At 44.4% G+C, this 23649-nt stretch overlaps 1 protein-coding gene across 6 annotated transcripts in view; it reads right to left on the reverse strand.

Moving 5' to 3' along the window:
• The window catches only part of HNRNPD (heterogeneous nuclear ribonucleoprotein D), a 17509-nt gene extending 4213 nt beyond the window's left edge, over positions 1–13296 (reverse strand). For 2 of the 6 annotated variants that reach the window (XR_004283536.1, XM_032334723.1), the window contains exons 1-4: positions 12741–13296; positions 11094–11150; positions 1158–1326; positions 450–611 (exon numbers count right to left, since the gene is read on the reverse strand). Coding sequence is in view for 4 of the 6 variants with exons in the window: in XM_032334723.1 (XP_032190614.1) it covers positions 450–611; positions 1158–1326; positions 11094–11150; positions 12741–12973 (621 nt within the window). In the remaining 2 variants the exon portion in view is untranslated. The remainder of the gene's footprint in view (positions 1–449; positions 612–1157; positions 1327–11093; positions 11151–12740) is intronic. The other 4 variants (XR_004283537.1, XM_032334725.1, XM_032334724.1 and 1 more) reach the window with 4 other exon arrangements.
• Between the last annotated feature and the right edge of the window lie 10353 nt (positions 13297–23649).

The raw sequence follows: 23649 nt of genomic DNA on the forward strand, positions 1-23649 counted from the left end.
CAGCTTTGAATCACTAATTCACAGAAGGAACAAAGTTTGGTTTCACTAAGTCTATAATTAGACTCATAAAATTTGCACATACACTTTTTTGTAAATTGAGAAGGCACTACATCCTATTCTTAATTCATTCCTTTCCTACGCTCAACTGAATGATTTCCTTCTATATCTCAGGTAACCCAATATGGGTTTCCTCCTCATGTTTTATTTTTATTTCTTCTACTAATCTGGTAAATTCCTCAAGGTAAGAATGTCCATCTTTGTGTACCCTGTACCTTCAATAAATGAGAAAAATGCAATCATCAAATCTCAGAAGATCTGCCAATGATTTACAATATCCTTCTTTCAAAACAAATCACAAATTAGTCCAAACCTCATAACAATTTTTAAAATGCGACAATTATATTCACACTAATTTTGACAAAAAACTGGGTCAAAACATTATCACATACCTCACCAAAACCACCAAAGTACTCCCTTATTTTCTCTTCAGGTGTATCTGGAGAAAGGCCACCAACAAAAATTTTTTTAACAGGCTCTTTTGTTTTCATGGCTTTGGCCCTTTTAGGATCAATCACCTTCCCATTCAATTTATGTTCTTTCTGATCCATGACCTAAGGAAATTGAAGTTTTTCATTTTAAGTATGTATCTTAATTGAAGTTCAGATTGTTAACTTACTTAATAATTATAAATACAGCTAATGCCAGGTATATGCGGACTTGTTCATAACTGAACTATCAAACTGTGGTGATGTGACATCAGCTAATACAGAACAGAGCTCAAACTTGACTGTCAGTAAGGATGGGGAGAAGGGGAGAGACAAATCTAATCAATTACTAGAAAACCATCTCACCTTCAACTGCCAAGAAATTCCAAAATCTGTACTTCTGTGAACTTGTCACAGACTGTCCTTTTAAACAGGTGTTTTTAAGTCTCAGTATTTTTAAAATTTAATTTTTTTTTCAAGTACAGCCTGGCATATAGAAGGTATTCAGTAAACAATTAAAAAGAGTACTCTTCATAAAATGTACTGGTTAAGAACTATATAGAGCTCTTCCTTCATATACTGCAAAAGGGGAAATTATGAACAGGCAAATTAAGTGTTATCAAACTATCCACATCTTGTATTATTAACTAATCAGAACACATAACACACTACCTTATCTACACTCTCCGACTCTTTAAATAGCACAAAGCCAAAACCCCTTGATCGCCCTGTGATAGGATCTAACTTCAGAGTGCAGTCTACAACTTCACCAAATTTGGAGAAGTAGTCCTTCAGATCTTTCTTTGTAGTGTCCCAGCTAAGGCCTCCTATAAACATTTTCCTGTAAAGACAAAAAGTAGTATTAAAATGCTAAAAACAAATAAACAGACTTTGCCTTAAGTATCCATAACAACAATACCTTTTCCAAACTGCACCAGTTTACTGGGCAGATCAGTCAGGTCACTCTCCCTATGTCACCGCGGACCAAGAACCCCCCATTCCAGTTTTGTCAAGTTTTGCTTATTATTGCTGCATCTACATTTAAGGGACGTGAGGAAGCAGCAAATTCTTTTTGACTTGCCAAAAAGATATCTGTAACCCTAAAGTAAAAATACTACACGTTTAAGTCTTAAATTACAAGTTAAATATTGGTTAACAGTGAAACAGAATTTTAGCTTCAAATTTCCATCCCCCATCTTCATTAAACTTGTGAAAAGACTATGCAGTCCCCACTGATCACAGCAACCGGTATGCCTATGCTGAAGTTTCCTACTTAATGGTTCTCTTCGTTAACAAAACTCTTAGCACATAAAATGGAAAATTCTAAGTCTCACAATTAAGTTGTAAACCAAGTTTTTCGATGTGCTAAGACAATATAAACAATTTAGTAACAAAAATTACCCACTGAAGCACAACCCATGAACTGACTTATATAATTTATTCACAGTAGAACCTCAGTTAACCAGCAATAAAATATTTAAGCCTTAAAGATACTAAAAGTGACAGGTGGTTAAGTGGAAACCACCAGAACACTTTAAGACTAAATATATATACTCCAAAAAACAAAAACAAAACAAAACAAAACAAAAAAGCCCCAACACCCCTCAGGTGAAGTATTATTCTTCTCACAGCAGAACACTACTGTGCTCAGACCTGGCAGCTCTCTGACTGCTTCTACATCTGCCCCCAGAGCCATCCCCAGCCTGCCCCAAGAGCTTAGACACACCTCCTACCCTTTAAAGAGACAGGACTGGAGATTTTCATTTTAAGGGTAAACTGTCAGAATTTGTTATGTAAAGGCTAACGATTTTACGAGAATAAAATCACACTTGCTTAATGATTTCTCATCTTTGTAAGTGGGGTAGGACAAGGATATGGCACTAACTTTCAGCTCCAGATAGAAACTAAAGCAGGAAACACCTCCATCTTGTGGGCTTTTAGGATATTGCCACTCACCCAATTCCAACAAGAGGCCAACTGTGTCCCTAGAATGAGATCTTGTTCTGCTTCTCCCCTAAAGATGCCAGATTAACTGAGGTGTTACTGATCTTACTATTTTGCCACAGACTTGCTTTTAGTTCTAACAAAATCAATTTACAAACCAAAGGTCGTCTTACTTTCAGTATATACTGTGCTTCCCATTTCAGGTTATGTTTCAATTAGTACCTGTATTGTAATGTTAAAGCTGGGTTATTTATATGCTTAACTTTCCTCTAATAAGACCTCCAAGCTTGAAGTAACCCTTATTAACCCCCTTTTTTATTTTATCAAATGAACATAAGAACACCCATAAAGTTGTATAGGTCGTTTTTAATGTTTATTGCCAATTTCATGGAAAAAACTTATTCTCAATTACATAGTCTTTCATTCAAATAGTGCACCTTCTGAAATCCAACCCTTATCACTTAAATATACGCCTTAAAAACAGTTTACTTTTATAACCTAAAGATCCAGAGCACTTCCTTCATAGATGAAAGTTGATTAGCAACATTTACCCTTCCACGGTAAGCACACTGCTGTATTTTTAAAGATGAGAAGGAACAAACTATAAAGCAATAATCCCTTACTCAGGTATCCATGGCAATTTCAGAACAGAAACAATTTCAATTAAGGAACTACCACCTTCTGGGATTACAAAATTTTTCTACCACTAGTGTAAGGGCTTGAAATTAATTCAGTCTGAAGACAATATAGTAACAAAAGCCTTGTTTAAAAAAAAAAACAAAAAAACTAGGGGCGCCTGGGTGGCTCAATGGGTTAAAGCCTCTGCCTTCGGCTCAGGTCATGATCCAAGGGTCCTGGGATCCAAGGGTCCTAGGATCGAGCTCTCTGCTCAGCAGGGAGTCTGCTTCCTCCTCTCTTCTGCCTGCTTCCCTGCCTACTTGTGATCCCTGTCTATCAAATAAATAAATAAAATCTTAAATAAATAAATAAATAAATAGATAAGCAAGCTAGTTGAAAGGCAAGAATATTCTGCCTGATCAGTCCTCAGATATTAAGACAGAATTTGTTTCAATTTTATTCAACCAAGGCAAAGTTTATACTGGGTTAAGTGTCCTTGATTTAAAATAATTGAAAAACAAAATAATTACAAAGAAATAAATTATAACCCATGACTGAGGCATATCCTATTATTATTCACAAGCCCCAAACGTTTTTCACAGCTTAGGAAGTCAGTTTTCTTAAATACTGGATAAGCATCAACTGGCCCAATAAAGAACTCTAAGAAACTTCCCCCCTTTAATACAATCGTTAGTACAAAAGTGGTTACACGTGCCTACCACCTTACAGCTAAAAGGTCACTGAAGATGCAGCTTTTCCTAAAAATCAATCCCCTTTGGAAAAAATACTAAAAACTCTGGGTCAACTATAATTTATACATGTTCCACAGAATGATTACTATTTCTCAAAAAACTAGAGCAAAACACAAAGGAAAACTTCAGCTATCCAGCACCTTTAGAGTGAGCCAAACATTCCACCATGTTTAAAAAACACTGCCTGTCTTCCAATCTCTCCCAGTTGTCTTTTAACCTTCATTTGGGATTTTTTTTCTACAGCACATCACACTTCTGCCTTCATAAATACAGTAATCATGATTTAAACACTGTATGGGTCAGTCACCATTAATTAATATTAAGCTACTGAAGCATGCCCAAAGGCTCTTCTGAAATGAGAGAACTATTAATATACTAAGTGCATCTCATTTCTTAGTTATTTTAAGAAGTTTTATTTTTCATTTTTGCCAGGTTAATCACTAGTTGCCGTTAAATCCACCCCACCCTTTCCATTCCGTAGGGCGGGTAGCCAGCACTTGAACTTGGGCAAATTCTGTGTAAAGAAGAGTAAAACAGCCTCTGAGCAAGAGCCTAACTGGCTCTTTGAGACAGACATACGCATTGCCATTTTGGCAGTCCAAGACAGCTACAGCTTTAGCCACTCTTACAGGAAAGGCTGCGGCACCACTGATAGCAGAGAGGTAAATACTACAGTGAACACGATCTGTTCCAAATCGTTTCATCCTTATTAAACGGAACATGCCAAATCCATCGAATCTTTATTCAGTAGACACACCAACATGTAACGGTAGAGTACAGTAAGAAAAGGCCTACTGTCTTAATTTTGGATAAATAGGGTTATCTTAGCCTCTCAGAACACGAGCATTCAGACATGCTCTCTCTCAAGTTATGAGATGGTGTAAGGTATGCTTCATTTTCTTTTAGATTACTGTATTTTGCTTAAGCTGGGTACCTACTATTGTCCATGCAGATCATCCCTGCTGCCCTGAATACCAAAAGTTGCTGTCACTCCTGCAGAGATGTGCAAATACTTAAATGAGGTAGACAGAACTTCAGAAATCCTAGGCAGCCAAATGAAAACTATGTCACAAGACTTGTTCAAGTGGCAACAAAAATGGGCTCCTAGTCCTGCAATACAAGCTTAAACTTTCATCCTTAGCTGTAACTGTATCAACAACCCTAATGAAAACACAGGACCGCATCTACAGTATTTTACTGAGAGTTTAACTTCTTAATCCTACTAAGCTTTTTAGCACCCCAGAGGCAATAGAGTATTCAATTTAGAACACCTACTCAACCATGGAAAGCTCCTTGCTTTTACAGGTAGTAATACTATACCATATCATAGTATTAAACGATACGCATAAAATTATACAACTCGGTGCAAATGACTTTCCAAATGCTATACAATGTTTTTTAGGAATTTAGACTGTTTAGTGGGACATTCTCAAGTAAATTTAGAGGCAGTAAAGCCAAACCACCTGAGTGTAAATCCTACCTCCACCTAGTACTAACTATATGACCCTCAGGAAAACAAAAACCCAAGACTGCTTCCACTCTGTGAGAGGACAAAGAGCCTATTTCAAGAATCTTCAGTAAGGATTAAATGAGCAAACACAGGGGTACCTGGAGGCTCAGTCCAGAGCAGGAGACTCCCGAAATAAGGGTTGAGTTCAAGCCCCACAGTGGGCATAGACCTTACCTTAAAAAAAATTAATAAAAAAATAAAGGAGCAAATACACCTAAAGGTACAGAACATAGTTTGAAATATCCCAAGTGCTCAATAAAAAATTCTTTAGAAGGGTCGGAGCGCAATTTAAATAGAACTTAACAGAGCAATATTTACATTTACCTAGCACCTAAACTTTTTACAATTTGCATGGTCTATATGAAGTCATCAACATTAAAAGGAAAAAGCCAGAATGAAGTCCTATAAAACAGATCCTAAGATTATTTTCAATACTATCGTCTTAACCCAAAATGTCTAAGTATCCCACACAAAAATACAAACTAGAAATTAGGTCACCTAAAAAAGTCTTCAATAAAATATAGTTAAAAAACCATCTCAGTGACTTGTCTGTACTCCATATAAATGCCAGTATTTAATAAGGAATTTCAAAATATAAAAAGGTTACAGAGAGGCACCCGGATGGCTCAGTTGTTAACCATCTGCCTTTGGCCCAGGTCATGATCCCAAGGTCCAGGGATCAGGCCCCACATCGGGCTCCCCACTAGGCCAGGAGCCTGCTTCTCCCTCTACTTGTGTTCACTTTCACTGTCAGATAAATAAAATCTTTGGAGGAAAAAAAAAAGTAATACATATGGAGCAGTGCTGACTGATGAAAATGTTGATTTAACACTCCAGTTTTTTCACACGCCAAAACTTACTCTGTGTTATTGAGATCACTAGATTTAACACTCCAAAAGTCAATAGTATTTTATTGAAAGATACTTCTAAGGCTCTAGTGTGAAATATCTTATTCAAGCTTCCACGATAAACAGCATTTACACTCCCTCCCAATTTTGAAATATGGCCAAAATAATATTCTGTAACTTTCAAACACTTCCTGACAACTCATGACCTTCCATATGTGGTTTCATAACAAGTTCTGACAGTTTAAAAAAAACAGAATGCCAATATGATATATATTTCAAGTACATATAACATGGCTAGCCAATCACTGTCACAGTTCAGAAACACTCAAGCATACCACTAATTCGTTTTAAATTTTCGCTATTTTATCATTAAAATTATTCCTTTAAAATCCCAAATACAAGGAAAATCCCACCAACACAAATAAAATCAGTATTTTTCCTTTAAAGTATTTACTTATTTATTGGGATTTTTGTTTTAATAAAATGTGGTTTTATTAAAACATGGGACAGGACCTGTGGGCAGAAAGAGCTGCCAGAAAGTATAAAGTAACTACCTTTAATGGGGGACAGGGCTTACTTTTGACAACTAGATAGTACCACGTGGTAGGGTAATCATTTTAGAATCTGTATAAAAAATACCTTTGGAAACTGACAAACTTTCAACAAGCCAATAAAAGACTAACTCTTTTAGCCTAGCTTATTAAAAATCTCATTATTACTTCGCACTTTAGAACGAATCTGAATGACTAAAAACGATAATTAGGTTGAAAACATAACAGCTAACAAGATGACAGGTTTTAAGTCAACTTCAAATGTTTAACCCAAAATTCCCCCCCCCCTTTTCCTTTCATTCCAAAGAAGGAATGATTTCCTATATTTTCACTTCCAAAAGAAACTGGCAATCAGCTTTAGAAGATCAACTCCCATCTACCTGGAGGTTAAGGAATGTGGTTTCCTTAACCTAGAGGTTAAGGTTCTGGTTAACTGAGATTACTACACACTCACAGATCTGTAGTTTTCTAATGTAAATTAATTTAGATATGAACACTACACCCAGAAAATGATGAAATTTTAGATTCTTGCAATCCTTTAAAATGTTTTTAACAGTAAAAAGGAAAAATTATGGAAAGATTGATTCTATGACACTGCCTCTACTGGTTGCTTTCTGAGTATATTTGCTGATGGTTTTTAATTTATCTTTCTTACAAGTGAAGAGAGAATGGGAAAATTTCCCAGTAGTCTGAACTGTGTGCAAGTTTCAAGTCTAGATAAGCAAGAGTACACAGGACATGACCCAATACTTAACAACTATCACCCTGATTACTGGCCAAACACTACCAGCAATGACCCTCCCCACCCCCAAATAATCATAAATGTCTAGCTCCAATGTACAATTTAATACTCCAGAAACTAAAACATGCTTACCTTTACTCCACAGGAGTAAATCACTGGCAGTATCAACTATTAAGGCACCGGATAAACACACACAAGCTATGAAAGCAGGCTATGCAGTCAATCTTCCCGTGGTGAGCATTGTGTCCAACACACAGATCAGCAAACCAAGTAACAAACGTGTTGTATTACCTGAGACCACACTGTTGGAAGTGAAGTAACAGAAACAGATCCCACGCTTCCAGCATCCAGCATTCAGTGCCCTAGCTACTAAAACGTTGAAGCAGAACTAAAGTCAAATAAATCTTGGACTAACAGAAGTTATGTTTCGTACACACACCTGAGGTGCACAGCTTTAAGTGGAATAGGAAAGAGGTTATCATTCTATTCCTTTTTAAATGCTTTCAAGCGCAGCATGTATTGCTTCACGACTAAAACCAACCATCCTCCATATTGGCCACACATCACATATCCCAACAGTAGAATTCAAAACGTTCTTAAATTAGGGCAGCCTTACAGAGGACAGAATACCCAGGCAATATTAAAAATACACATTAAGGGGCGCCTGGGTGGCTCAGTGGATTTAAGCCTCTGCCTTCGGCTCAGGTCATGATCTCAGGGTCCTAGGATCGAGCCCCGCATCGGGCTCTCTGCTCAGCAGGGAGCCTGCTTCCCTTCCTCTCTCTCTCTGCCTGCCTCTCTGCCTACTTGTGATCTCTGTCTGTCAAATAAATAAATAAAATCTAAAAAGAAAAAAATACACATTAAATATACTTAGTTTACAGAAGTCACATGACTTGGAGAAAAAAAAAAATCCAGGCTTAAGGCCAAATAGATTTATCTCAAAAGACAGCACTGAAAAAAACCACCATGATTTTCTCCTATTCCAAACCCTAAAGGTCAGGTGATTTAGTACCTTCCATAATTTGAAATGAAAAGAATTTAATACTTCTCTCCTCCCTTAGCGGGTAATCTTGAGACTTGGGAGCATCAATTTCTGCAATTTTAACACTAGAAACTTGTTAAAGGCTCCGAAGAACACTAAAATTCAGACCATCTACTCAGGGTCTCAACTTTACAGAAACCCAACTTTACTGAATTAAAGGCCAGTAAATTAGGTATGATGAGACTGCTCTAAAAGTAACTGTTTTATAAAGCAACATTCAGAATGCCCCAAAAGCACTAGGATATACATTATAATCTCAAATATTTAAAACAAAAACTTGTATATCCCCATTCTTAAAAATTAAAGGGCAGTCAACCGACAGCAATATTAATTTGCAAAATTCCAAACAGGAAGAAATCACACGAGCTTATACACTACTGTTATAGGTCTAGATCTACAGCTTTGCTACTAGACAAGTGCTGTGCTTTGGCTGAAAACTGAAGGGGAAGTATTTTGCTTCCTGCCCAATCAAATGCAGGCAAATCAATGTACCGACCTTATAAAACCATCTGAAAGCTAACACACTATTAAGAGTTTTCCACTCATCTTGATATGTTAAAAAAAATCTCCTTCAGGTAGCTGTGCTACATGGCATGTATTTTGCCCCACACGAACTTTAAACTACCTACCCTAAAAAAACTACAGCCCTCTACAGAACATGAACCCATACAAAAATGGGTAATTCCAGGCAACTGCTTACAAGTAAAAACCAGGGATATTAAAGTTGGGAAAATTAAAATGAGATGAACTCAGGAAAGCATTTTATTATGGAAATGAACAAATTATTCCAAAGGTTTGCAATGTGGAAACATCCACAGAGATGTTAACAGACGTACCCTCCTAAGAATAGCTGTTTGTTCTTACACTCAACAGAAAAAAACAAAAACTTCTGGGTACACAACAAACTCATTTTTAAAAAGTTTTAAGGATCACACTGTAGTAACTTTATTCTCAAGTTAAAACTGTAAAAAAGAATGCACATGTATGTTTAACAAATTAAATTTGGATGATTTCGTATCTAGTAAAGCCAGTCTTACTCTCATCCCTGAGGCTATTATGAAACTGCAGCACAGTATCTCTCGAACTGGAAGTCAGAGAAAGGAACAGATAGAGTGACAAGTGCACACACCAAAAAGAAAAACAAGAGTATCTGTAACAGGACGAGGCTGGGTGATTAAGCAGTAATTTTATAAAGTCAAATGTTACACCTTAAAAACATTTCTTAAATGTAAACTTGCTTAACTTAAAACGAACCTCAGTTAAATCCCATTTTCAGGAAATAAAAATAGGTCAGAATCTAAAATGTTCCCTAACTATAAATATTTAATTATCCACTTTTCCTAAGAGGTCATTCAAAAAACTTGTAAACATACATGATTGGGAAGCAGGGCAAAAATAATTCTTACAAGAATCATTCATTAACAGTGATCTCAAACCTAAGTTTCTGCCCTTTCTAATCACTGAAAATGACTCCTTACATAACATTTGAAACGTAATAGAGTAAAAAAGTCAGGTATACTGACTATTCAATCTAAGTCTGCCACGATTAGCTGGCAGTGGAAATGAACAATCACAGTGCTAAATGGATGAACTTTCATCAAAAAGGTTTTATTCCATAGTCAAAGTCTGACCCCAGTCTTCTTTTTACTTTTCCCATTTGCCTATTTCCAGTCTGCTTTATCTGCAATATAAAACCGGACAGATTTCAATGGATGAGAATACAGTAGTAAGAAAAGCTCTTGTAAAATTTAAATGTTATCCCCACTGGGCTCTTAAATTAGAATGCAGTTTGTATAGCCAAGTCAGCTTTCTACAAATTATTGGCCCTCTTAATTCCAGTGGTGCACAAACTCCTGGAAAGCTCAAAATAAAATTAATCCTAAAAGCAGGAAGACTGACATTTAGGGGAAAGAGAAGGATAAAAAGAATCATCATCTACCATCGTTCCACGGAAAAGTCATGCAATTTCAGAGACATGTGAACCAACCAACGGTAATTAACATTCTAAACAAATCGCACTGAAAATAAAAAATCTGCTAAGAGCTGTAGTGAAAAGCCACATCAGCCCACCTCTGAATGGTTCGTACCCAATCGTTATTAAAGTTCTTTCTACTTACAAACACGGCTGGAGATGTACATTTTTGCATACATATACATATACACAGCACTACTTTAAAAATGGTTTTACTTTTCACATATGCAGAGTATTTCGGTATGGCATGCAAGACATTTTAAACACACAAGATTTTATAACAAACAACCTTCATATTTAAAATTAAAACTCAGAATTCCAACAAAAATATTTCTTGACAAAAGGAAATCAAATTTGAAATTATGGTATCACTAATTATATTGTTTCAATTAACCAAGCCACAATTACATGCATTACCACAGACCAAAAACCAAGAGATGGCATTAATTTTGCCCAAAGATCACACACGATGCCTAAAAAGGTTTTATATCCCAGGCACAAGATATCCTACTGTACTATGTCTAGAACTTCCTGGGGGATCAGTGGGCAACTAATCAATACACAGCCTCTGCACGTTATGACTACTGAAACCTTTACAATACAGAAATAAAATTTAAAAGTTTTACCATTCTTCCCGCTGTGCCGTCGCTGCTTCAGAGTGTCGTGGGGAGGAGTTTGAATGGCTAGGGAATTAACAACCGGTACAGCAACCAATCAAAATTCTAGTTTTAGTTTTTGACATTGTTAGGGCTAAAAAACTTTAATTCATTTACACTTCAGTTCAACAGTAGGTAACTATAAGCGTGGCAGCTTTGTGATTTCAAAGATCAGGGCTAAAGCCCGTCCCCACCAGCAAGTTACGCAATTAATCATTTTGGTACCTCTGTCCAGAGAACAGAATTCAGAAAATGAAAACCAAAATGTTAAAAGGCTTAAGCTTCCTCCTTCCTTCAACTGCACGTAACTCAGACTCAGGTCAATGCAGGTCCCCGCCCCACCTCCCTCTCCCACACCGGCAGCTCGTCGGCCTGACAGGTCGGCCCGGGCTGAGAGGGACTCGCCCTCGGCCCTCTTTCCCACCCTCCAAACCCCGCGCTCTTTCCCAAAAAGGTCGTGTTTTCTAATCCTGGATCAAGGTGGCCTTGTATTGCTCTTCTGCACACTTTCTCCTGTTCTAGTGAAATGAACCGCGCACACGCGCCCCCGACAAAGGGAACCGAGGCGCTTCCCAGGACGCGCCGCCGCGGGAGCGGAAAGCCCGGCCCGCGCCCGCTTTAGTCCCTCCTGCAACTCCGGGACTGCGCTCCCGCGCCCGGGCCGCATTCGAACAGACCGAATGCGGCGCAGCACAACTTGTTCCAAGGGCAGAACAAGCCAGCGCTTTAAAACCTGCAAACAAACACAAAGCCGTGCCTCAGCGCCACGAAGGACTTGCTCGTTGACGCAGCGGCGGGCGGGCCGCCTCCAGCGTGCGGAGCGCGGGAAGGAGAAAGCAAGAGAGACCAAAAACGGGGCCGGGGCCTGGGCACGGGGCGGGGAAGCGCGGCCCGGGGTGCGCACAGCCGGGGCGCCCGGGCCGGGGAGCGGCGGCGGCGGCGCCGCGGGCGGGAACTCCGCGAAGGCCGCGGGGCACAGGCGGCGGCGGCAGGCCCGGGAGCGGCCCGGCCCGGCAGCGGCCCGGCCCGGCGAGCTCCAGCGGCCGAGGCAGGCCCAAGTGCGCAGCCATTGTTCGACGCCGCGACGCGCCGAGCCGGCCGGGGACGCGGGCGCGGGCGGCCTGAAGCCGGGGCAGCCGAGGGGGCGGCGGCGGGGGCAGCGGCGCGGCGGCCGGCGGGGCCCCGAAGCTGCCGCTCACGGACAGACGCACCGTCTCGGGACGCCCGAGCGCGCGCCCCGAACGAGCCCCGCCGTCCCCGCACAGACCCTCCGCGTCTCCCCCTACGCCGGGACGGCGGCGGGAAGCGGGCGGCCGAGGCCGCGGAGCGAGAAAAAAGGCCCCGGACGGGCGGGAAAACCCGGGGGGAGGAGACCGCGCCGAGGGCGGGCGCGGGGCGGGCCGGGCGGCAGCATGGTGACGGGCACGGTGGAAGCGCGTGCGGGGGGAGGGGGCGCCAGCGGCGGGAACGGACGCCCGGGGCCGGCGGGAGCGGGGACGGCGTGCGCGCCCGGACGGCGGGCAGGAGCGGGAGCGGGAGCGAGGCCTAATGGCGGGGGAGGGGGAGGGGGACGGGGCACTGGTCGGGCCTGACTCTCCCGGGCCGCCCCTTACTCACCCTTCGTCCTCCTCGTTCTTGCTGGCGTCGATCTTCGCCCCCTCCGACTCGGCGGTGCCCCCTTCGGTGCCTCCGGCCGCGGTGCCACCCCCGGTCCCGGCGCCGCTTCCCGCCGCCGCCGCTGCCCCCTGCGCCGCCGCCACCATGGCTCCCTCCTGCTCGCCCGCCGAGCCGCCTACCGCCGCCGTTGCCGCCGCCGCCGCCCCGTCCCCGCCGAACTGCTCCTCCGACATCGTCTACTGCCTCCGCCGCCGCCGAGACGACCCCCGCCGCCGCCGCGAACCGAAACTAGCAGCAAAGTAATCCCCGCCGCCGCCGCGCGCCCGCTCCGCCGCGCGAAGCACACAACAGGACCGAGAAGGCGCGCGCGGCTGCGAGGGCTCCCGTGCCTCTCCCTGGCCTGCCCCCTCGCCTCCCGCACTCGCGCGGCGCGCTCGCCCGCCCTCCGCAGCTGCACTGGGAAAGAATAAGCAGCAACGGCGGCCGCTCTCGCCTCCTCCTCGCTTTAATGGCGCCGCCGCGGACCACCTAAAATGGCCGACGGAAGAACGGCGCGTCCCGGTCACGTGACGCGAGAGCGCGCCCTTTGCGCCTCCCCGCCCCCTCTGCCGCCAGCTTTTTTCCTCTTCCTCCCGGGTCCCGCCCTCTCCTTCCCTTTTATACCTCCCCGCACGCGCCGCGGCGCGCAGCCTGGGGCCTTTAAAAGGAACCGGAAGTTGCGTTTGCGGGGACGGCCGCGCGGGGACCATCGAGAACAAGGAGCGCCGTCCGGGAGGCGCAGCTAGAGGGGCCCTTGCTTCGCCCCCCGCCCTTCCGCAGCGTCCCGGAGGCCGCCCGCCCGCCGGCGGGGGCGCGGCGTCGGCCCGGGCGGTGGGAGCCGCTCCCAGAAGGCGGCTGCGCCCGGGGCTCCGGCGGCCGGGGCGGGGGAGGGGAGGCGCCCGTCGGCCGCTCCTTCCTTCGCGCCGGGCCCAGGCTAGGTCGGGGGGAGGCTGCCCCGGGGGGGTTGGGGGGGGTCGGGTGACCCCGGCTCTCCCCGGGGCGGCGCCCGCAGACGCCGGGCCAGCCGAGCGGGGCGCGCGCACGGGCCGCCGCTTCGGCTGCGGGGGTCGCCGCGAGCGGGTGACATTGAGGTGTCCCCGGGGCCGGCGGCCGCTGAGGGCGCTCCCGGCGCGAGTCCCGCTCGCCCGCTTTTCTCCTGAGGTTGTCGTCGGAAGGGGCGGGTGACGGGCTTCGTGTGCAGGTCGGGGTCGTCGGGCCCGACTCGTGGGCGATCCCGCTGCCTCCCGCCGTGCTTTGAGGACGCGGGTGGGGTCGCGCGGAGGCTCCGTTCCCTTCGCGGCCGGCGGGGTGTGCGGGCGCTGCGAGCGCCTTCCCGGGCTCCCGAGCCTGCGTGTGGGGTCGGGCTGACAGGCGCCGCCAGGAGCTCGGCGCGGGGCGCAGGGCGCTCGGTCCCGGCCGGCGGCAGCTCCCGAGGTTCGGGCCGGAGACGGCGGCCTCCTGCGGGGCCTCCGGTGCGGGGGTCGGCGGCGCTGCCCTGCCGCGGTCGGACGTGCCGCGCCCCGGGGACGACGACGCGTGCGGAACGGCCGAGTCCCGAGGCAGGAGCAGGTTTTCACGGAGTCGTTGGTCGGACGTTTCCAGAACCTCAGGTCGGTGAAGAACCCGACTTCTGAAGCCGAGGTCGGTTGGCGAAGAGCAAGACTCGAGAATTCCGGGTGCTGCGGCGCCTCCGAGTCGGACGCGACCGTGTGTGGCCCGAGTGCTGGGACGTCGGGTGTGTCTGTCGCGGCGGTCGCCGGAGGACGTGGGTGCGGGCTCGAGCCCGCGTTCCCGTCGGGGACAGCCGAGGCCTCCTGCGGAGCTCGTCTTCGGGGCGCCCGGGCGGCTCAGTCGGTTGCGCGTGGGACTCGGGGGTTCCAGTCAGGTCACCTTCTCCGAGTCGTGAGGCCCAGCATCAGGCTCTGGGCTCAGGGGGAGCCGGCCTGGGACCCTCCTGCTCTGCTGCTGCCCCTCGCGTGGCCGCTGCGCGCTCGCGCTCAAGAGACGGAGCATTATTCTGCTCTCAAGACCGCTTTAGGGGCGCCTGGGTGGCTCGGTCGGTTAAGCATCTGCCTCTAGCTCAGGTCATGGTCTTGGGGTCCTGGCGTCCACCCGGCATCAAACCTTCTGCTCGGCGGGGAGCCTGCTTCGCCCTCTCTGTCTCCTCCTCTGCCCACTTGTGCTCCCGCGTGCCCTCTCGCTCTCTCTGTCAAACACAGTTTAAAAACAGGACAGCTGTAGACATGTCCAGCTCTTAGTAATAGGCTTTCCCCAAAGGTTCACTTTAATTCACATGTAGTCCAGTAGCTTCTGGGCTTCTTGGAGTTTATCTTGGAAACTCCAAAAAACCTGGGAATGATTTACTACATGCTACATGAGCGTGTGTCATGCCATATTACTTTTGTCCGACTTGCTGGGGGTCCTCATCTGCATTCACCCAGCATTGCTCTTAGAACTGACTTAACTTCAGCTGCCATTCCTTCACATTCCTCATCTGCCTACTAAACTTCTGTGCATCCTTTTTTTTTTTTTTTTTAAAGATTTTATTTATTTATTTGACAGAGAGACATCACAAGTAGGCAGAGAGGCAGGCAGAGAGAGAGAGAGGAGGAAGCAGGCTCCCTGCTGAGCAGAGAGCCCGATGCGGGACTCGATCCCAGGACCCTGAGATCATGACCTGAGCCGAAGGCAGCGGCTTAACCCACTGAGCCACCCAGGCGCCCCTGTGCATCCTTTTAAAACCCAGTCACATGTTCCTACTTCTGTGAAGCCTTCCCAGACTCTCCAGGCAGATTTAATCAGCCAGTCTCATAGGCTTTTACGCTTACTTCTGTTGTTCTTGTCTTTTTTAAGATTTTTATTTATTTATTTGAGGGGGGGGAGCACAACCAGGAGGAGGCAAAGAGGGAGAAGCAGACTCCCTGCTGAGCAAGGAGCCCAACATGTGACTGTATCCCAGGACCCCAAGATCATGACCTGAGCCAAAGTCAGACACTTAACTGACTGAGCCACCCAGGTGCCCCCTTACTTCTGTTCTAAATGTGCAGTTGTACTAGACCATGAATTCCTTGAGAGCAAAGATAATGTCTTCTGTGTGTGCACTGTACCTCACACATACACACACATAACAGACACAGTAATTTATAGTCGAATTGTTGAATGGCAAAATACGACATTATTTTCATCTAGCTAGGTTCAGGGCCTCTTAGGCAAACTAGGTGTGCTTGCAGGGACTTAAAAGGCTTCTCCCCAACATCCCACCTCATCTCAGGTGTGAAAACCACTTGCTGACGCATGAAATTCCTTCAAAAGGAAAAAATTACCGCACATTCATGAGAATATAGTGTTTAGGGCGCTTGGGTAGCTCAGTGGGTTGGACATCTGCCTTTGGCTCAGGTCATGAGCCCAGCTCAGCGGGGAGGCAGCTTCTCCCTCTGCCCCTCACCCTAGTCTTGTGCTCTCTCTCTCACTTTCTCTCTCTTGCTCTCAAATAAATAAAATCTTTTTTTCTTTTTTTAAAGGTAGTGTTTAAGTCACTGAAGACTGGCTCAAACCATTGTTAAGAAAGCGGTATTTCCTCTCAGTGTCCATGACATCAGAGACCCATTGCTTCAGGTTCCCATCACATTTGAGAAGCTCTGAAATACTGGATCCTCCTTGAATTCTGCCTTTGTGAAGCAAGAACTGCGGGAAAAAGAGTCCTTGTAAAAGGGCAAACGAGTTCATTTGAAGTTTAAACTGGAATCACTTGCACCCAGAACAAGATGTGCACAAATAAAAGTCACAGTTTTGATCTAAGTACACTCTACAGACGGGGCAAGCATATCCTGTGCTTGCATGTTTAGAAGAGGAACATGCATTCCATTCACTGACCGAGACTAAACGTTCCATAGAAACAGGAGGACCCCATTTCCTACCCAGGGTATGCATACTAGTGCCTATTCTACAACCATGTGGAGCAGCCACTTACCCACTTGCAGAACACCCTCAGTGAAATTCAAGCATTTTGTTGAATTAGTTTGTGATCTTAGGGGAAGTAAGCAGTTGCACACAATGAACATTCTCTATCACCAGTCCTGTTGTCGGAAAGCTGTCCCTTCGCTTAGAGAAAATAGAGGCCCCAGCGCTGGGAATTTTCAGATTTCACTTCGGCAAATCTGTCGTGGAAGCTTGGGTCATGCTTAACCATGGTGGTGTCAATAGGGTGCGTTTAGACTCCAAGGAAACCTTTCTCAAGGATTTCGGTGATGAGGATGTTCAGTCATCTCATTCCAGGCCTATACATCCGACTGCCTACGTAATGTCTGCACTTGGATATCCCACGAGTATCTCAACCTCTAGATGTCCAAAACTGAACTCTACCTTCCCTGCATATCAACTTCTCTAGTCTTCCTCTTCTCAGTAAATGACATCTCCACTTACCCACGTGTTCCTGGCAAGAATCAGGGAGTCCTTCGTATCACCCCCTCCCAAACCCCTCATACCCGATCAATTACCAACAACGACTTCCAAAATGTCTTGATTCATCTAAATGCTTCTTAGAACATAAAAAGTGCTGTTATTCCTAGTTAGATATATTTACATTCAACCATGCAACACATGACACAGGTACATTTCTTTTAATCTTTTTTAAGATCTTTATTTATTTGACAGACAGAGATCAGAAGTAGGCAGAGAGAGAGGAGGAAGCAGGCTCCCTGCTGAGCTGAGAGCCTGGTATGGGGCTGCATCCCAGGACCCTGAGATCATGACCCAAGCCAAAGGCAGAGGCTTAACCCACTGAGCCACCCAGGTGCCCCAACACAGGTACATTTCTGGTGCTGGGAATATAACCAACCAAAATAGCAAAGTCTTTGATGTCAAGGAGCTGACGTTCTAGTAAGAGGAAAAAAAAAAAAAGATAAATATGTAATAGATCATGATTGGAAGAAAAATGATGAGTAAGGTGCTAGAGCTAGAGTATGTGCTATTTTAGAGTAGTTTGAGAAAACTCCAAGGAGGCAAGTTTTTGAGTAGAACCCTCAAGGAGTTGAGAGAGAAAACCACATAGCTCAGGGAAGAATTTACAAGGCAAAGACAGTGTCCTTGACATTTTGAATGAAAGATGGAGGCCAGCGTAGCTGAATAGAGGGAAGGGGAGAAAGTGAAATAGGTGAAACCTGTGAGGTATCCAGCAACAAAGTCACCCAGGGCCTTGTAAGTTGCAGTTAGCATTGTGCTTTTATTTTTTAAGATTTTATGTGTGTGTTTGTCAGAGAGAGAGAACACAGGCAGGGGAAGCGGCAAGCAGAGGAAGAAGCAGGCCCTCCAATGAGCAGGGAGCAAGATGCAGGAGGAATCGATCCCAGGACCCTGGGATCATGACCTGAGTGGAAGGCAGATGCTTAACCCACTGAGCCACCCAGGTGCCCCAAGACCAGCATTTTCATTAAACTCAGCAATTTTTTTCTTCCTTTTCTCCCCTTTTCTGCATCCCTGGGATGAAATTCTGGTTAGTTGCTGTAGTTATGTATTGCCCAGAGCCCTTGCATAATCCTGCCTCAGGCATTGCAATAAGTACAATATTTTTTTAAGTTTATTGTTTTTGTAATCTCTACACCCAACATGGGGCCCAGACTCACAACCCGGAGATGAAGAGTCACATGCTCTTCTGATTGAGACCACCAAGTACCCTGATAAATACAGTTTTAAAATAAATAATATAAATATTTTGACTTGAACGGAGTTCTGGCATCTTGGATACTCCAGACCTCTTTTTTCCCAAATACCAAGGCTGAAGCCAAATAGTATCAGGTTTTGCCTCATAACACACTTTTAAGGTTGATTTAGCTGCTAATTTTATAATTGTCCTACTTAGTTTGTACAAGTTACTGTTCAAGAGAATACTTACTGAAAAAGAACATAATCAGAAAAATTCAAATTTTCAGATTAAGGTTCAACTAAGAACTATTGAAAACCTCAAAAAGAAAAAAGTTTAAGAACATATCTCTAGTTTGGGAACTATCTGGAGCCTTTTCCTTTGTTGCAGAGGCTCTAGGTTCTTTGATTCTCCTCATCCCATACAAGCTTTGCCGGTTTATTTCTCAAGATCCACATATTCTACCTATGCTGAATTGTTGGTTGTTAGTTTTGCATCTCTACCACTCACTTGTACTGTCTGCATTGCAAAAGAGAAGCTAGGAACATTTCCCAGAATCCCCTGCCACCTGGGGCTCCATGGTAGAGCTGGCCAAAGAGAGGTACTCAGGGTAGACAGGAAAGGCAGAGAAAAGAAGCTTTTGCTCTCAGGAGGTTGTGGCAGCTTTCACAGACTCCTCTTCTCCGAGGACACTGGCAGTTTCCAGCTTCTCAGATCTCATGACATGCCCCGGCTTTGCACTTACGGCAGCAAAACACAATGACTTCTCAGACTTCTGTGTGATCCTGCCTTGCAGTCGAGGGGGCCATAAATGGCACCTTCTCCAAGTCCTCTCCAAGTTCTGGCATCTTGTATTTCTCCATGAATCTGGCTGCTTCATCTGCTCCAATGTTCAGGCCGCCAGTGAACGTTCTCTAACCCTTTGCCTGCAGCTCCCAGCCCTTCACGCCTCCAGCTTCTGCTACAGTCAACTAATCCTCCATTCCTACATTAAATCCCTTCGTGCCCAGAATGCTTGCAGGAGCTTTGCTTTCCTCACCACATTCAGTGATTAGTAATAGAAATGGTTTCCAAGGGTGCCTGGGTGGCTCAGTGGCTTAAGCCTCTTCATTCGGCTCATGTCATGATCCCAGGGTCCTGGAATCGAGCCCCGCATCGGGCTCTCTGCTCAGCAGGGAGCCTGCTTCCTCCTCTCTCTCTGCCTACCTCTCTGCCTACTTCTCTGCCTACTTATGATCTCTCTCTGTCAAATAAATGAATAAAATCTTTTAAAAAGAAAAAAAGAAATGGTTTCCAAGAAGTGCAGAACTTTCGGTATCGGAATTGACACTCTGATCCCATTAGATTTAAAGGGCCCCGTTGCTGGTGATATTAACATTGGCATTTTACAGGACAGTGGCAAATGGCTAACTTACCATCACCTCAGATGACCAAGAAATTCCCGCAGTAGGCTAACATAGTGAGAATGAAGGGCACCGGGACTGTGGAGTAGTTTGCCTGTATCAAATTCCACTGGAGAACTTAGAGAAAGAAAATGATAAGCTCAAGGTTTGGAATTCCCACTTCAAAGTCTGGATAAGGAACCAAAAATGTTCTTATCTGCCTGGGGGAGGGGCGAGTGATCCTTGATACAGCTACAGGATCAACATTTCTGAAACAAACAAACAAAATCTGGTCATAAAAGTGAATGAATTAATTTGCATGTTCTCTTACGTTCCAGTTAAGGTATTCGTCAGGGAAGAGTGGAACTGAAAATTAGGTGGGGATATTTGGACAAACTTCATTGAAGCTGAAGACCTTGAACCCAAAATTTTTGTGGAGCCTTCCTGCCAGTAAAAAATGATGTTCCTCTAATGTGATAGGCAGGATAATTGCCCCCAAAGATCTCCACATTTGAATCCCAGGAACCTGTGAATGCGTTACCTCAGAGGGATTGTGCAGATGTGTTTAAGGTTCTTGAGATGGAAAGACTATCCAGGAGGGTGCGATGTATTCACAAGGGTCTTTATAAGACCAAGACAGGAGGGTCCAAGTGAGAAAGATTTGAAGATGCTACTTTGACGGCTTTCGGGGTGAAGGAAGGGGCAGGATGGGGGTGGAGGGGTGGAAGAGGCACATGCCCAGGAACACATGTGACCTCTAGAGACTGGAAAAGGCACAGAAAGAAATTCTCCCTTATTTCCAGAAGGAAAAGAGCCCTGCTGACACCTTCATTTAGCCAACTGAGACCTCCAGAATTGCAAGATAACAAATTTGTGTTGTTTTCAGTCTCTAAATTTGTGGCTATTTGTTAAGCAGCAATAGGAATCTGGTCCATCTACTATCTGGTGATTAGTCTCTTCTCTTGCCTGAAGAACTTGTAATGACCTTTCCTGAAACCATTGCTTTGCAGAGGATTACTGATTCTCTTCAATACTCCGATCTTGGAAGAGCCCAATGGACAAGTACATGGCATAACATTCTTTTGTGCTGACCATAGTTGAACAGATTTGGAAAGCTATTTGTAAAGTTACTACATTTCTCAACGTAGACACAGTATTTGCTCAAGAGGACTAAGAGAAGAGTTTTTGGTCTGCTGATAGTTTATGGCCAACAGGTAGACTAAGTGACATATACCTCTATGTGTGGGGGCTGATTTCTTTCTTTAGTACTATATATATCTAATATATCATGATTATATATGGTAATGATCCAGTAGAAAGATAAAACTGGTGAGGTAGGGTAGAATTGGGGAAATAATTGCAGAAGACAAGTTTGTTGTTGTTGTTTTTAATTCCAGTACAGTTAACATACAGTGCTATGTTAGTGTTAGGTATGCAGTATACTGATTCAACATTTCCATACTTTACCTAGTGCTCATCGGGACAAGTGCTCCCCTTCAGCCCCATCACCAGTCTCACCCATCTCCCCACCACTCTCCCCACTCTGGTAACCATCACTTTGTTCTCTATAGTTAAGAGTCTGTTTCTTGGTTTCTCTTTCTCTTTTTTTTTCTTTGCTTGTTTGTTTCTTAAATTGCATATATGAGTGAAATCATATGGTGTCTGTCTTCTCTGAATGATTTATTTTACTTAGCATTATACTCTCTAGCTCCATCCATGTTGTTGTGAGTGGCAATATTTCATTCTATTTTATGGCTAAATAATATTATAGATATATATATGCCACATCTTCTTTATCTACTCATCTGTCAATGAACACTTGGGCCACTTCCATGACTGGTCTATTGTGAATAATGCTGCTATAAACATAGGGGTGCATTTATCCCTCTGAATTAGTGCTTTATTTGGGGGGCAAATACCCAGGAGTGCAATTATTGGATCATAAAGTTGTTCTATTTTTAATTTTTTGAGGAACCCCCATACTGTATCCCACAGGGGCTGCACCAGTTTACATCCCCACCAGCAGTGCACAGGGATTCCTTTTTCTCCACCTCCTCACCATCACTTGTTTCTTGTGTTTTTGGTTTTACCCCTTCTGACAGGCGTGAGGTGGAAAGTTACTGTGGTTTTGGTTTGCATTTCTCTGATGATGAGTGATGTTGAGCATCTTTTCATGTGTCTGTTGGCCATGTGGGTATCTTTGGAGAAATGTCTGTTTATTTCTTTGGCCCATTTTTTAATTAGACTATTTGGGTTTTTTGGTATTGAGTTGTGTCAGTTCTTTTTTCTTTTTTCTTTTTTTTTTAATGTTTTATTTATTTATTTGACAGAGAGAGATCACAAGTAAGCGGAGAGGCAGGCAGAGAGAGAGGAAGGGAAACAGGCTCCCTGCTGAGCAGAGAGCCCGATGCGGGACTCGATCCCAGGACCCTGGGATCATGACCTGAGCTGAAGGCAGCGGCTTAACCCACTGAGCCACCCAGGTGCCCCTGTCAGTTCTTGATATATTTTGGATACTAACCCTTCATTGGATATGTTATTTGCAAATACCCTCTCCCATTCAGTAGATTATCTTACAGTTGTGTTGATTGTTTTCTTCATTATGAAAAAGCTTTTAATTTGCTGGAGTCCCAATAGGTTATTTTTGCTTTTATTTCCCTCACCTCAGGAGCCATATCTAGAAAAATGTGGCTATGGCCAATGTCAGGGACATTGCTGCCTATGCTCTCTTCTAGGATTTTTACGGTCTCAGGACTCACACTTAGGTCTTTAATTCATTTTGAATTTATTTTTGTGTATGGTGTAATAAAGTGGTCCAGTTTCATTTGTTTGAACGTAGCTGACCAGTTTTTCCAGCACTATTTCTTGAAGAGACTTTTTCCCATTGGTGGTTCTTTCCTGCTTTGTTAAAGATTAATTGACCATATATTGTGGGTTTCTTTCAAAAGTTTTCTATTCTGTTCCATTGGTCTATATATGTCTATTTTTGTGCCAGCACCACATGGTTTTGATTACTACAGCTTTGTAATATAACTTGAAGTCAGAAATTGTGGTGTCTCCAGCTTTGCTTTTCTTTTTCAAGATTGCTTTGGCTATTTGAGGTCTTTTGTGGTTCCATACAGATTTTAGGATTGTTTGTTCCAACTCTATGAAAAGTCCTTTGGTACTTTCATAGAGATTGCATTAAATCTGTAAAATGGTTTGGGTAATATAGACTTTTTGACAATATTTGTTCTCCCAATCCATGAGCATAGAATGTCTTTCCCTTTCCTTGTATCATCAGAAGGCAAGTTCTTGAGGAAATGGGATCCAGTACACAATAGTAGTAGAGAGAGTTCATCTGTTGTATAAGAGGGAAAGAAGGGGGGGTGCCTGGGTGGCTCAGTCGGTTGAGCATCTGCCTTTAGCTTGGATTATGATTCTGGGGTTTGAGATCGAGCCCCGCATCAGGCTCCCTGCTCAGCGGGGAGTCTGCTTTTTCCTCTCCAACTCCCCGCGCCATGTTCTCTCTCTCTCTCTAATAAATAAATAGAATCTTTAAAAAAAAAATAAAAAAGAGGGAAAGAAGATCATATGAGTCAGTTATAGGTCAGTAGATAGGTTTGGTGATAAATAGATAATTAGTTCTAAATCTTTCTTTTTTCCCTCAGTCAGTTAAGATGTCTGTCCTCAGCTGACAGTGTGAACAGAAGTGGAGATAGAGAAGACTTAGGTTATTAGGGAAAGTGGAAGCACAAATACACTAGGCCCAGAGAATCCAAGACTTTAATAAAAAGTGTTGATTAGGACAGAACCCCCACAAAGACTCACTGGATAATGCTGGAGATCTACTTATAAGATCTGAAAGCCA

This window comes from Mustela erminea, chromosome 2, assembly GCF_009829155.1.
Source record: "Mustela erminea isolate mMusErm1 chromosome 2, mMusErm1.Pri, whole genome shotgun sequence".
NCBI lineage: Eukaryota > Metazoa > Chordata > Mammalia > Carnivora > Mustelidae > Mustela > Mustela erminea.